Source organism: Cinclus cinclus, chromosome 22 (assembly GCF_963662255.1).
Source record: "Cinclus cinclus chromosome 22, bCinCin1.1, whole genome shotgun sequence".
Classification (NCBI taxonomy): domain Eukaryota; kingdom Metazoa; phylum Chordata; class Aves; order Passeriformes; family Cinclidae; genus Cinclus; species Cinclus cinclus.
In genome coordinates this window covers 855,138-870,242 of record NC_085067.1, presented here as the reverse complement: position 1 = coordinate 870,242, position 15,105 = coordinate 855,138, and the positions used below count along the sequence as shown (strand labels likewise).

The following is a 15,105-nucleotide window of genomic DNA, read 5'->3' as shown; positions in this document are numbered from 1 at the left end:
TACTTGGCTCTGTTGCCCCTGCACTTCAGATCTTGCTGAGTACTCAGACCCTATCAATACCCAGACAGAAAGGGTTGAACTAAAAAGAAAACCAGCTGCTCTTTAAAGATCAGTTCCTTTGCTCTCGTGGTTTCAAGAGCTGCCCTTCTCACCATGAGCCTGCTGATTTTTAAGAAAATCACATCTGGTCTGGAAGCCCACAATGAAGACTGGGCTCAGTGTGGCTGGGGCAGAGCTGGGAGCTGCACCCTGGGCAGGGACAGGAATGCTGCAGTGTAGCTGTGCTGGCTCTGCCTGTTCTGCTCAAAACAGCTGAAATGGTAAAAAACCCCAAGCTTTGCTGGGCTTGCTTTCCTTTTCCTTTTCAAAGTATGCTACAAGGAATCATCCAGGTGACTTCCACAAACAAAAATCCTACCTGAGCTGTAGTTTAAGACTAAGATGATTCCCAGTTCAAACTGAACAAACAGGATTAAGCTCAGGATGGAGAATAATTTTATGTTATGGGTGAACTGCAAAATTAAAGACACAGATCTTTTGCTGCTTCCTTGCTGTGTAAGGAGAGATCCCCTTACACACCAGGTGTATCCCTTCACCTGGTCACACATCAAGAACGTTACTTCTCCCATTTTTCATATTAAGACACACAGGAACACACTTGGTTACCTTTACAGGCAAGAAACATATTTGCTCAAGAACAAACATAAAATTAACAGTGTTACTTTTTACTCTGTAGCATTTCAAGTTGCACTAAGCAGAGTGTGTAACACTCACAGGAAACACTTTCACCAGCTACCAGAGATAGAGGAAAGACACTGGTGGGACACAGCCTGGCCCAAGCAGCAGCACTGCCTGGGTCACTGCTGGATTTGTGGTTGTTATCTTCCTACCACAATAACCCCACTCACTCTCTTACCCTCCAGAATAATTCAACAGGTACACATTTGAATGCCACACAAATGTGAAACAGAACATAGGAATGGTTACCCTCATTTGCATAATTGTTGGTGGCATTTTAAAGAAAATATCACAATCTGTAGAACATTCAGGAGAAAAATACAAGAAGTACATTTCTGATAAAGAGCTTTTTCTAACAAAAAAAAAAAAAAAAAAAAAAAAAAAAATTCCTGGGCATTTTGGTGTACTCCAGCCAGCTTATGAGAACTACATACAATTCACATTAAGTTATTGCTGTCACTTACAGGAACGTTTTGGGTTCAGTTCCTCCCTTGCACATCTGCACCCTCCAGGGTTCCCCTGCCTGCCCCAGGGGAATTCCGGGAGGTGAGAAGCAGCCAGAGATCTGTAACCTCCACAGGTCTTTGTGCAGAAGCAGAAGTGATGGTTGGGTGGGCAGCTTCAGAGAGAAAGAACTCCCAGAGTCTGTTCTGACATGACCAAGTCCTCAGCAGGAAACACTTCTTGTTTTCTCTTTGCTCCACGTTCTTTTCTGATCTCTGTATGTTTTCTATAAACCTCCAACTGTCAGAAGTTTGAGACAATCTATTCTTTCACACTCCAGGCACTTGAACTTGTTCCCCTACATTCCCCCAAAATGAGGCCATATATTCTTCATCAAGCCTGCTATTCCCTGACAAGTCCAATCTAAACCACTAAGAACCAGCATCTGCTAACTAGCACCATTGTTTGTATTTTTGCAGGGGACTCAACAGTAAGATGAAGACAAAGAGATGCAGTAACCCACACCTGGCCTTCCCTGTCATGATCATCTTCTCCCTGTGGCTGCAAACGAGTGCAAACCACACGGTTTACCCCCACCTCAGAGAAGAAACCTGGAGTCCCATCAGCCAAAACCTCCGTGGGAGCCAGAGCAGCACAGAAGAAAGCACAGATTCTCCTCTGAACCTCAATTCTAGCAGCCAAATGACTACTTTTGAAATGCAAAGTACCCTGCCGTCCTCCTCCACAACAGCCCAAAATTCAACATCTTCCCCTGACAAAATACAAAGTACTCTGCCACCCTTCTCCTCCACAATGACTCAAAATTTGACTTCCCCTGCCCCAAGTGCAGTTTCCAGCACTCAAGGACTGGGGAAAAGCAGCAAACCCAAGAGCCCAATGACCAAAGAAACCTGTGAAGACAGTAAGTCTCTCATACTGATTTGCTTCATTATCATTGCAGTTCTTGTGCTCATCTGCATCTCCCTGTTTCTGTCCACAGTCATAGTAGCTAACAAAATCTCCTATCTCAAAAGAGCCCAGCAGGGCAAACGCAGGCCCAGGAGCAATGGTGACCTCCTGGCCACCAACAGCTTATGGCCCACAGCAGCAGGGACGTGGCAGAGGATGCCCAAGGAGACAAGTGGGACTGAGCTGATAATGCAGGAGCTGGTATTAGGGAGGGATGCCGTAAACCAAAGGAAAACGGAAGATGAAACTACTGAGAAACTCACCAAAGCAGGAGATAATGAACAAGAAAGCAAAGAACCATCCCAGCCACACAAACGCATTTTAACCAATTTTGTAGTTGAGATTTAATTCACACCCAGGTGAAAAATCATCTTTTGCCTTTTACACCATTAATGTAAGGCAAAAACTTTGATTTCAAGTAACAGCAAGAATATCCCTCCAGGAAAGCTAAATCCAGATTTTAGAGTTTTTCCATTTATGCTAGTGGGAATGCTGCAACCATGTGTGGATCCAGAAGAAAGTAAGCCTATGTTAAATAGCTTTCTGTAAGTAGTGTCAAGATTGGTTTTACTCCTTTGACCAGAAATCATGGTGACAGGAGCTGAACAGGATAAGCCAAAAGGACAGAATCTACCCATGCTCAAAGACCACAGAGGGGAACAAGGAACAGACTGTCAGTCTGATCAACAATCTGAACACTAAGAGGCTGCACAGGCATAACCAAGTTGCTTTTTAAAGAAAACCATACATTAGTCACAACTCTGATTCAACCACGAATCCAGGATCTAGTCCCTCTCAAAATGCCCTTTTGGATTTTCCATCAAGAATTTCTATAACCAGCTTAATTATTTTTGAAACAGACTGATTTGAACCATATTTATTACATTTCAACACTGTCTATGAATAGATGAAGTTTGGAGTATTTGCTAGAATATGAGAACTTGTTCAATTTGTTATCTTCAATAAACTTGCAATATCAGTTTTTAAATTACTTAACATGACTATTTCTCTAAGTCAAAATGTTAGAAAAAATATAACCAGGCATTTTGTAATGTTTTACTCCTGTAACGTTGACTGAGCTCAGTAAACTCGCTGTGATTTCCTGCATCATGGAAACACACTCCACTTTCTCCTGACACCAAAGAGAACATGCCGGGAATTCCTTCAAACCACAACAACTTTTAGTTTCTTTATTCTCATAGACCTGACCTTCCCATAATTCCAGGGAGGTGCCTGTGGCTGCTGTCTCTGCAGCAGAGCTTTGCTCTTTTAAGGAAACGTGAGCAGATTTCCACAGGCTGCTCCTGGGGCTGAAACAGCTCTATTGCTCTGTGGTTACAAGTGCTGAGACTGCACAGTGCCAAAGCTCCAAACATCCTGTGCAGCTGTAACCAACAGCTGTGGCACATAAGATAGTTGTACAAGTTTGAGAGGACCAGGATGACTGAACCCCCCACCCCAGTTTCACCAGATTGCCCAGTACCTTGGCTGGCAGGACAGACACAGCAGCAGCAGAGGCAGGACCACAGCACCGTGGCAGCCAGGAGAGAGACAGAGCTCAAAAAATGCAACTGCAGACCCAAAGGTGGGTTGTGTAGTGAGGAAAATAAAGTTGGAAGGAGTTTGCATGCTTAGCCTAGAACTGGGAATCAATTACAGGGGTTGAAGAGAATGGGAAGCAAAGAAATTGGACAAGAAACACCGAGTTAGTGTGAGCATGGGATCAGGATGTGTGTCTGCTGCAGCAGCAAGCACAGCAGTCAGAGAGGCACCACAGGAAGGGCTGCAGAGGAATCTGTCAGTAGCTACTGGCAGAAAACAATTGCAAAATGCCATGAGGACATATTTGGTGTGGGTTTCTTTCCACCAACCAGCCCTTCCAGGCAAAAATGCTCACAGAGACCAGAAAGCAGCCTGAGTTACACTCCATGGTCTGGACAGGGACAGACAGGGAGAAGCAGCTGCTCACAGCAGAGCCCTCCACCAGTGATGGCAGCAGGTCCCACTGCTGCCCACACAGAAAACAATCAAGAGAGCAGGGACAGGCTGAGGGTGGAATCAGATTGTGCCCTCTGCCTCTCAATGCAGCTCCCCAACACAGGATGTGTAAGCAGCCAGCATCCCATGACCACACAGCTTTCCATGAGTCACCGAGGAACCCAGGGGTGGCTTCCCACTAATAACCCTGAGAGCACAGCAAACCCACCACTGAATCACACCAGCAACGCAAATCCAGCCCAAACTTGCACAGTTTTTGATTCACACAGAAGAAATCGTAACTGTTTTCTACAAGGACAGGCAAACAGGTATTTGAGAATTTCCACACAGACACACCTAGGTGCCTGATGTGGCAAGGGCCACAGAGACATTTTTGCAGGAGCCCAGCACGGGCAGAGCAGAGGTTTGCCTGGAGAACACACGATTTCTGAGGTAAGAGCTGCTGGGGCAGTCACTTCCTGCCTGTGTTGGCAACTTCCTCCCTCCTGCACAAACTTCTGCACAAAAAGAGCCATTTTCCACTGTCTGACTCTGAGCACACACAGCCCTCCCGAGCCTTCAAACAACACAGGCAGACAGTGGCGGCTCCAGAGAAGATAAATGTACAGGTAAGGATCAGCTTCAAGTACTGAGTCTATTTTGAAAAGAGGGGAGCAGGATAAAAACTGAATTGAATCATTTTAACCCGTTAGAAACCTGACAGTTTAGATCACGATGTTCTTGAGTCATGAACTTACTGCTTGTGTGTGTTTACACTGCTGCATTTAAAACTGAATTTTGCATATTTGTAAATCCATAAAGACTCATGCATATTAATTTCCCAGAAACAGCTTCACAGGACTAGCACTACAGCAACTAATAAATTAGCTCAAATTGCATGAAAGTGATTTCAGAAGGAAAAGAGCTGTGTAGGGGACAAATTTTATATAATTTATTACATATGGAGACATTTAGAGAGCTGAACTCTAACCAGTACAGAAAAAAAAAAGTCTGTTTCGTGCCAACAACTCAACTCATTTGTACAATCTGCATGCAGAAATTTATTTATAAAACACTTTACCATTAGAATGCTGTGTCATTATAGCAACAGTACGTGGAAAACTTTTGAATATTTTGCTATGCTGAACAAATAACAGAACAGGAAATAAAAGTTTGAGAGAACTGTAAAGAGACTTTTACTTCTGTCCTACTTATCTCACATCAAGCCATTTCTTCACTTCCAACAGCCCTGTCTATAATGCTGGAGAGTTTTCTCCATGTCCATAACCAGTTACATGACTGATAAATGCTATTTTGAAACCCAGTGAGGACTGCTCTGCCAGTGCCTTTTCTGATGAGGTGAAAAAAGATGACAATAAGCCATTACCTTCAAACAAGCCACTTCATTAGTATGATCAATAATGTTAAAAAATCTGCTGTTATTTGTAAAGTCAGTGCCAAACCTGCTGATCATGCAGATGGGAAGAGGCTTGAAATGTGAAATACTGGGGAGACTGTTGTTTTTGCAATGATGGTATTAACACAGAACTGTCTGGTGGCAGTGAAGTGCAGAAATAGTTTGTGAGTTACCATGTCCTACCTCTTCCCTGCAATAGGAGAGGACCTTTGTAAGGAGGCTGGAGGGAAATGGGCAGCAAGCAGGTCATGCTGCTTCTGTTTTGTGGGGAAATCTGGAGCTGCCTCTGTGCAGCAGCACCTCACCGCGTTGCCACGACTGAAAGCCACACGTGCAGCACTGCCACAAGCCCAAGAGCAGACAAAGCCCCTCTCCACCAACTGCAAGCAACTGGGCCCAGTTCATCCCAGTCTGACACATCCCTGGCTGCCACAGAACCCCAGGCCTTCCCAGGGGAGGAGGACGCTGGGGATGGCAGCTGGGTAGCAGCACTGATACTTGGCAGCATTTTGATCGGGATGGCGCTGGCAATTATCACAATTCTGCTGTGGAAATGCCGCATGAGGCCTGCTCTGGCCGAGTCCCACTGGGCAGGCCGCTCCCCCTTCGTGGATGGGGACACGCCAGATCTCCTGATGGACTCTGACCAGGGCACCAAGCACTCTTCAGTCTTATTTATGCTGCCCTGGAGACTGAAACAAGGCACAAACCCGCAGGAGGAGCCGACTGTCTCAGAGAACCCATCCCACCACACTAGGAGTCCTGAGAGCGGGCAGCTGGCCCTGGGCTGCCCCGGAGCCAGCGCGGCCCCGGCCCCCACCGGAGCCGACTCCTGTGCTGCCCCAGACACTGCAGCCGAGTGCCCTGACCTGCCCCCGCCCCCCGAGTGGCTCAGGGAGCCCCCCGAGCAGCCCCCCGAGCAGCCCCGCTCGGATCCCGGAGAGCTCTCGGCACCTCCCCTGGGGGCAGAGGAACCGCAGCCCTCAGCACCTGAGCTACTGATCCAGGAGATCCACGGAACACTGCCCCAGCCACAACATCCTCTGTAGGCTGCCAAATTCATTTACAGAATACTCCACGTTTTTCTCAAATTCTCATTGTTTTCAATCAAGTCACTTTCAAGAAAGTGAAAAAAGGAGAAGTTGATGCGGGCAGGAACGTGAGGCCCCAACATTTCCTTGACATTTCCCTGGGGTTTCCCAACTTCAGCTTTCACAAGACAGAAGAACATGCCTCTGCCTGAAGCAAATTCCTGACTGCAATACAGACTGTGCCCAGTCTTCAGGTGTAGCTGGAGACTGCAGAAGGCAGAGCACGCAGCTGTGTGTGCCAGCACAGCCAGACACAGGTAACACACGTGCAGGTATCACAGACAGCCCAGCTTTGCACCAGGGTTTGCTCCTCTGGGCTGTGCAATCAATGCCAGGACACTTTAATAAAGATTTCTAAGTCAAAGATGCTTTGATCACTTAAAGCCCACCTGAATATTTGCTTAGATACAGAATGCACTCAGTTACTAATACAAACTCATGCAATGGCTCATGGATTCCTTTGAGCTCCCAGTGGCCAAGTGCTTTACATGCTCCTCTCTGGGCCCGGAGTACCAGCACAGCTCATCTCCCCCACACCAGCCTTGGCTGGGCAGTAGCAGGCTGGTATCAGAAGTAAATTAATTTTATTTTCTTTTTTACCAGTATTGAATGTTTATATTTATAGAAAGAAGCTGCTGGATGCTGAAGCTAGCTTTCCATGACAGCTCTGCAAATTGGCAGAGTTTGTATTCCGCTTGAGGAGGGAATAGATTTGTGGATGGAGCAGAGAACAAAGATTTGCACACAATAAACTTCAGAATTTTCAAACTCTCACTAATAAAGAGTAGTATGTTATCCAAATGTAATTCCATATTGCTGTGCATACAATGGCCATAGGAAAATATCTTTTTAATTTTCTGTACTGTTTACATAAGTTGTGTGATTAGGTATGCTTAAAGAATAGAATTACAATTATGCAAATATTTTTGTAAGGCTCATTCACGTGACACCCTGTTAAAATTAACAGCACTATAAATGAAACATTATAAACACTCTCACTCTCATATTGCTTTGAGAAAATCAGATTGAGATTTCCTGTAGAAATCTGTATAATCCTACAAGATGAGCTGTATTATACCTGACAGCACAGTGATAGCCTGATCCGAGGAGCAGAAAACAGTATTTTTAAATTATGAAAACATATTCTGTCAATGTAGTTTAAAAAAGCTTAAGCTAGAAAGCCTAAATTCACATTAACCTCTGTTACAGAAGGAGAGGTTAACAGAAGGTAAAAAGAGCCCAGGCTAACCTGACTCTCAAATAGAAATGTAGAGTGGCAGCCCAGAGCCTGCGGGTGTGCAGGGGGAGCTGTGAGTGCAGGAGCAAGAACAGGGGCAGCAGCAGGAACAGCACACAGGGCTGTGGGGCAGGAGCAGAAGGAACAGGAACAGGGGCAGCAGCAGGAGGAACACACGGGGCTGTGGGGCAGGGCAGGGGCAGGAGCAGCAGGAACAGGAATAGGGGCAGGAATAGGGGCAGCAGCAACAGGAGCACACGGGGCTGTGGGCAGGAACAGGGGCAGCAGCAGGAACAGGGGCAGCAGCAGGAACAGGGGCAGCAGCAGGAGCAGGGGCAGCAGCAGGAGCAGGGGCAGCAGCAGGAACAGCACACGGGGCTGTGGGGCAGGAGAAGCAGCAGGAGCAGGGGCAGCAGCAGGAACAGCACACGGGGCTGTGGGCAGGGCACTCGCTCCCTGCTCCAGCCCGGGTCCCTGGCAGGGCTCGGGGCCGGCTCTGCAGTGCCCGGACGATCAGGTGGTTGCGGAGCCGGGCGCAGCCGTACGATGCAGCTGAGACAAGCACAGCCCCCGGCAGCCTCTGGAGCTGCTCTCCAGAACAAGGCGACCTCTAAGCTCCAATCCATCACAGAAACGATGTGCTGATACTGCAGGACACCGCGGTAAGTTTGTGCTTTTTGATTTTACTCACAAAAATCCTACTATCAAATCAGAGATGGAAATGGGAATGGAATTAGGAGCTGATTACAGATGCTTGCACCAGAAATTTGCTGCAGTGTCAGAGATTTTTTACTAACGGTAACTCGGGTTCTAAACATGTGTTTCCAGCTCTGAGATCGTAATTAACACTGTAAGGAGGGAAAAATGCTACAGTGCATGTTAGCATGAACACTGCAATCTGGGTTTCAAGCTGAATTCCTACGATGTATTTTAACCGATTTACTTAAGCAAACAGCATGCCTGGATGGGGGGGACTGCTACATTACTGCAGAGATTTGTGAAGATCCAGTTGACAGCCATTTTTTCATCCTCTATAAATGAACACATTATTCCAAACATAACATAGGCTTGAAATCACTAAAACAAGAAGCAGACATTGTATAACGTTTGGAAGAGACTTGCGTTTTCGGAAGAAAGCCCTCATTTGAGCTGGAGGGGGAAAGGGAGATGAAAAAAACAAGTCTCATTCTGCCAGACAACATGACAGGCTGAAGGGATGCTTTGTGAAGTCTCTTGAACAATTCTAAAGAGGACCGTGCCACAAAGGGGGTTATTGATATTTTTACTTCATTTCTCCTGCAAGTGGCCATTGCCAAGACAACCCTTACACAGAGATAAAATGTATTACATGGATTTAAAGGGTGTCATTTTGGTATATTTATTTCCAGGCAACAATGGAATACCAGATATTGAATACATCTACCTGTCTGCTGGTCCTTCTGGTTTTCATACCCACTGGTTTGGGTATCTGTCCTTCTAGCTGTAAGTGCTCAGGAAACGACAGGAATGTGGACTGTTCAGGCAGAAACTTAACTGTACTGCCCCAGGGACTTCAAGACAACCTTACATATTTAAATCTGTCCTTTAACCAGTTTGTAGATCTCGATCATCAGCTAACAAGGTTCACCAATCTGAGGACCCTTGATATTTCAAATAATTGGCTCAAGAATGTTCCTGCTCATCTGCCCAAATCCTTATGGGAATTATATGCCACAAACAACAACATTAAAGTTCTTCAGAAACTTGATACAGCTTACCAGTGGAATCTTAGAGTGCTCGATGTTTCCAGGAATATGGTGGAAAGAGCTGTCCTGATCAACAACACACTGAGCAGTCTCAAGTTTCTCAATCTCAGCAGCAACAAACTTTGGACAGTTCCAACCAATATGCCCTACAACATAGAGACAGTGGATCTATCTAATAACTTCTTGTCCCAGATACTCCCAGGCACACTGGTGAGACTGCAACACCTCAGAAGCCTCTACCTGCACAGCAACAAGTTCTCATACATTCCTGACAAAGCTTTTGACCAGCTGTCCCAGCTGCAGGTAATAACTCTGTACAACAACCCCTGGTCCTGCGGCGATAACCAAATCATCCCCTACGTGCTGCACTGGGTGCAGGGCACAGCTGCCCGTGTTCTGGGGGCTCCCTGTGCTGAGCAGCCCTGGCCCTGGGCGAGCACCACGCCAGCCCCAGCCCTGGACTCCAGCCCCACAATCAAAGGCACCAAGGCAGCGGACAGGGAGACTTCTGCCACAGAGCCTGAGCCCACCAAAGCGACCAAAGCCCACAAACAATTCAAAGCCAAGGAGGTCCCTCCCTGGGGCACCCAAAGCGGCCCGGCTCTGCTCCCTGGCTCTCAGCGGCCCCTGCTGCACTCCCCCGATGGCCCCCAGGAGGCTGCGGCCACGCACACTGTCCTCCTCCAGGGCCCCGCCGGGGGCAACGCCAGCCTGGCCCCAGCCACGGGATCCTCCACCACCCCCATGACTCTAAGCATCACCAGTGGAATGCCAACAAACTACCCCAAGATGCCTCAAAGCACAACAAGCGGTACCTTAAGGCAGGAGGAAGCCACGCCGAGCGCCCCGGAGGCGCGCGTGCCCTCCCGTGCCAGCCCCAGCCGCTGGCACACGGGGCTGCTCTGCCTGGCACTGCTGCACGCCCTGGCTCTGGCCATGGACTGAGGGCTTGCACCTCCTGCCAGTTACTGGGCTTCTTCTGGGGTAACAGCTGGAGTGAACGCCTCCAACTGAAATAATGAATGGAAGAAATTCAAAGTCCTGACTTTGATCTAAAGAAAGTAATGGTTCTTAAAGACACGCACACTAATGTCTTGGTACTAAGCTGCTACTTATTTTCATATGTCTTAACTGAGTACAACTAATCTGTTATTTTGTTTTTAAAATGTGCTTATTTTGTATTTAAATTTTTCATTTTACTTGCACAGAATAAACACATCAGAACTTTAAGTACTGATTTTATGTATGATTTTTGTCATTGAACAACTGGAAAAAAACAGAAGGCCTGCATTATATCTGCATTGTCTTGCTTGACTTGCCAGTGAGTAATTCCTGTAATATAGCAGCACAGATTCTTTGTAAGTTATGATGACATGCAAAAGAAAGGGAAAAAATAAAGGAACTAAACCGAACTGTTTCACTAACCAGAAGTTATTCCTGAGCAAAATCGCTAGCATGTATATCTACGTTTGCTTCATATGTATTAAGAGTATTTTAAATATGAAGAAGAACAGTTTTGAATTTAGGAATTAAATATGACAATGCCATGATGTCTCCTAAGAGGGTGTAAACTGAGATGGCAACATGGTCCAACTTCAGCATGGGACAGTGGCAGAGGCCAGTATCCTTCTGCTCTGGCTTGACTTAAGAGACTGCAGGCAAGTTATTACTCTCTCCATATTAAAAACAAGAAAAAAAAGATAAAAGTAGAGAAAAACACCAGATGTTCAATGCCATGACACTGTCAAACACCAAGGAATTATCTACCCAAATTAATGATCTGTAACTTCTTGACTTTATGTCAAGTGACATCCTGAAATGTTAATATGTTCTGCTTAAAAGAATAGCACAAACCAGCCAGAACATAGCAAACCAGTATCAGTAAAATGAAATATCAGCTGATTTCTAACACAAGTCATGTAACAGATCAATTAAACAGTTACCTGGTGAGCTGTCATCAAAACAATCCTGCCTCTTGTGACTTCAAAGAGAAGGAACCCAGTCCATGGCACTGAACATGCCCACACCCCTGCTTCCTAAGGGCGAGCATGGATGCTCTTCTCCTCCACATCAGCCAGTAGAAACAGCTGCACGCATGGTTCTGTCCACTCTAGCAAAATTATTTAAATTATGGCAAAGGTACTCGATATACTACAGATGAAGTTTTGCAAACAGCATGAAATGAAAACTGAAGAACAAGTTAATTGAAAAAGTATTATCCACTTAATATTGCAGATCTTATACAATGTTTTCCATTCATTCCAGGCCATTTGATTTCCAGTTAGTGTAGCATGAAGGTGCTGCAAAACCCAGAAAACCTCACAACTGAGACTGGAGTCCTCTACCTGTTTCTCCTAAGGTGTCAATGGGGGCTGTAGATCATTTACAACCACTGGTATCAGAGAAATGACAACTTTCCAATTGTGAACAGTATTTCTACAACCGGAAATGTGTTTTACTTTCTAACAGTAAATGTTACACAAAGGATTTGTACAGTTATTTCATTGGCATTTAAGTAAAAATAAAGTTATGTTTGTATTGAACTGAACTAGTGACCGTGCTTCTTTTCTAATAAGCACAGTAATATGAATAAATAGGTAGCATTGTATTATACAAACCTGTTTAAAGCAGATATTTGGCTCCATTGTCATGTCTTGTGGGGGGAAATTATGGTTATGTTAAATTGCATTATTTAGATATCTCTAATATTGTTTAGGAATAAGCTGATGAGATGATTGCAACATTGGGGTACCCTTCCCCTTCCTACACTTTAGAACTTAGAAACACCAAAGGAGTCCCTGTTTTTGCTAAGTGCTGACTGACTGTAGCACAGCACCAACCCATTTCTGATGCTCAGAACTCAGCAATTTCCAGAACTGCCTCACCCCACACAGAGGGGGCAGCTGGCTTTGCAAGGCAGGACTCCATCACAAAATGAGGTGCTGTGGCTGAACTGCTTGATTTGAGGAAATTACAGGAAATACTGCATGTGTCTTTGCTGCAGAATCAGTACAGGATAGCAAATTCTACTGCATTAAAAAAACCTTCATGGAATCAACTTTAAAGGCTCGGAGAATGTTTCACTCATAATGAGACACTCTGGTGACCAGCAACAGGAAAACACTGCTTCCCAGAGGTTACCTGGGGCAAATTGCAAGCCCCCACACTAAAGGACTTGTTATCCAGCCTTCAAACTCTTCAGCACGTCATAAACCCTGGCAGTGGACACGGGCTATGGGGTTTTCCAAAAGCAGGGGATGAAGTGAGTGGGCAGCAGGGTTGTGCTCCCTCCCAAACCCTGCCTGAGCTGCTGCAGCACCAGCCCTTCTTGCTCAGGCTGCTTTCAGTAGAGCAGGCTGGAAGTGAGGCTGGCTGGTGTTTTTCTGGAATACGAATGAGTCTGTAAGGCAGAGGGAGCAGGCAGAGCGGGGGAGCCCAGCACTTGTTGCTGAGCAACTGTGCAGCCACCCTGAGCACAGCCACCCTGAGCACAGCACAGCCCCCCTGAACACAGCACAGCCCCCCTGAGCACAGCACAGCCCCCCTGAGCACAGCACAGCCCCCCTGAGCACAGCACAGCCCCCCTGAACACAGCACAGCCCCCCTGAACACAGCACAGCCCCCCTGAACACAGCACAGCCCCCCTGAGCACAGCACAGCCCCCCTGAACACAGCACAGCCCCCCTGAACACAGCACAGCCACCCTGAGCACAGCACAGCCCCCCTGAGCACAGCACAGCCCCCCTGAACACAGCACAGCCCCCCTGAGCACAGCACAGCCCCCCTGAGCACAGCACAGCCCCCCTGAGCACAGCACAGCCACCCTGAGCACAGCACAGCCCCCCTGAGCACAGCCCAGCCACCCTGAGCACAGCACAGCCCCCCTGAGCACAGCACAGCCACCCTGAGCACAGCCACCCTGAGCACAGCACAGCCCCCCTGAACACAGCACAGCCCCCCTGAACACAGCACAGCCCCCCTGAACACAGCACAGCCCCCCTGAACACAGCCCAGCCACCCTGAGCTCAGCCCAGGACCTGCCTTTGCTAACACACTGCACTCAGGCCTCCAGGAACACCAAACCATCTATTTCAGTGCAACTGGTATCCAAAACAATTGTTTGGCACTTCAGGGCAATATTCAAAATACCCAGAAAAGCTCTGGCACACCTCTAATAGCTGGAAAGGGTAAAATTGCTGTGGGGATTGCTGCAGCCTGCAGCAATAGCTCAGAGGTTTTATTCCTATTAATTAGTTTGGGATCAGCTTTAAAACCTAATGGCAGTAGTTCAGGATCAATATTTATTGATTTATGGATCATTTTTGTAACTGGGTAGGGATTAAAAACAGAAGAGCACTGGCTCCAGAAGCTGGGTTGTTGCCCAGGAAACAAAATGTGAAGATAGATGACAGAAGGAATTAAATTTCACAGCACAAGGAGGACATAAACCGATCCAGATATATCAGTAAAATGACTCAACAATGCCTTAGCAACAAGATCTTCAACTAAAAAAAAAAAAAAAAGAAAAAAAATGAAAAAAAAAAAAAAAAAAAAAGAGGGTTGAAGTGGAAACAACCCCAAAAAACTCCAGCCTGCTACAAGCCCTCAAACAACCTGGCAGCTCCAATCTAAACAATTTTTCCACATTTCACACCTTGAAAACACAACACCTGGCTCAGAACTGGAAGACAAACACCCCAAATAAGCTCCACTGAGCTACATCCTATGAGAAGAGATGGTGGCAGAGCATCACTCCAGAGCAAAGCCCTTCCTGCTGGTTTGAAAGGCAGCCCTGCCAGGATTACTGAATCCGTGCAGCTGCTGAAGACAAAGGCAGTAACTCACCTGGCAGCAAGGCTCATGTGGAAGTACAACAATACTTTCATTAATACCCCACACCTGAATAAGATGTTCAGAAATCTGCTCATTCCCACCCTCTCTGAAGGCAGGAACACTTGGTTGACTGGACCATGACAGTTTTTCTCAGTGACACATCTTTGAATAAATTAATTTTTCTGCTTTTAAAGAACAGGGAGGTGAGTTAGGCCTAGCAAACATGTGGTGCAAACTTTTGTCTTGATTTACTTCCAGAAATTCTTTATCTGCAGATGAAATAACCATTTCTTGCTCTGCTAACAAGGAAACACTGCATGTCAAGTCTGCACAGAATACATAAGGATGCCTTGGATCACTGCCAGGCACAGTCACTTTTTAAGATGGGTTATCACTACTCTCTGCATTTGTATGCCTAATTTCTTGTCTGAACAAGGCAGGATAACAATGCAGGCATTTGGTTTGATTTGACATGAAATAAGACTGTGTCTAATGGAACAAAATGGAGAGGAAAAATGTGTCAAGCAAACAGTTTTTTAAAGAGAATTCAGAAGACTGCCTTTGCTTCTAACTCAGTGCATGTAAGGGGCTTAAACTTTAGGGATCTTTCTAAAAAAAGAATAATTTTTAAAGGGGGGATAAAAGCATCCAGGC

The 15,105-nt window shown here is 46.2% G+C and overlaps 3 protein-coding genes across 7 annotated transcripts in view; 2 read left to right on the top strand and 1 right to left on the bottom strand.

The window, feature by feature from the left end:
* Positions 1-15,105, bottom strand: part of NF1 (neurofibromin 1) — a 75,810-nt gene that overhangs the window by 22,455 nt on the left and 38,250 nt on the right. Inside the window, exon 37 of one of the 5 annotated variants that reach the window (XM_062507216.1) lies at positions 10,952-11,728. The exons of the other annotated variants lie outside the window; for them this stretch is intronic. Coding sequence (XP_062363200.1) covers positions 11,689-11,728 — 40 coding nt within the window. The 3' untranslated portion in view covers positions 10,952-11,688. Of the gene's footprint in view, positions 1-10,951; positions 11,729-15,105 lie in introns of those variants that run through there. 5 annotated transcript variants of the gene reach the window in all.
* Positions 1,292-2,510, top strand: EVI2A (ecotropic viral integration site 2A). The gene is made up of 2 exons (XM_062507171.1): positions 1,292-1,924; positions 2,012-2,510. The coding sequence occupies exons 1-2, from the start codon at positions 1,678-1,680 to the stop codon at positions 2,497-2,499; spliced, it is 735 nt and encodes a 244-aa protein (XP_062363155.1). The 5' UTR covers positions 1,292-1,677; the 3' UTR covers positions 2,500-2,510.
* Positions 8,526-10,563, top strand: OMG (oligodendrocyte myelin glycoprotein). The gene is made up of 2 exons (XM_062507169.1): positions 8,526-8,535; positions 9,262-10,563. The coding sequence occupies exon 2, from the start codon at positions 9,268-9,270 to the stop codon at positions 10,561-10,563; it is 1,296 nt and encodes a 431-aa protein (XP_062363153.1). The 5' UTR covers positions 8,526-8,535; positions 9,262-9,267.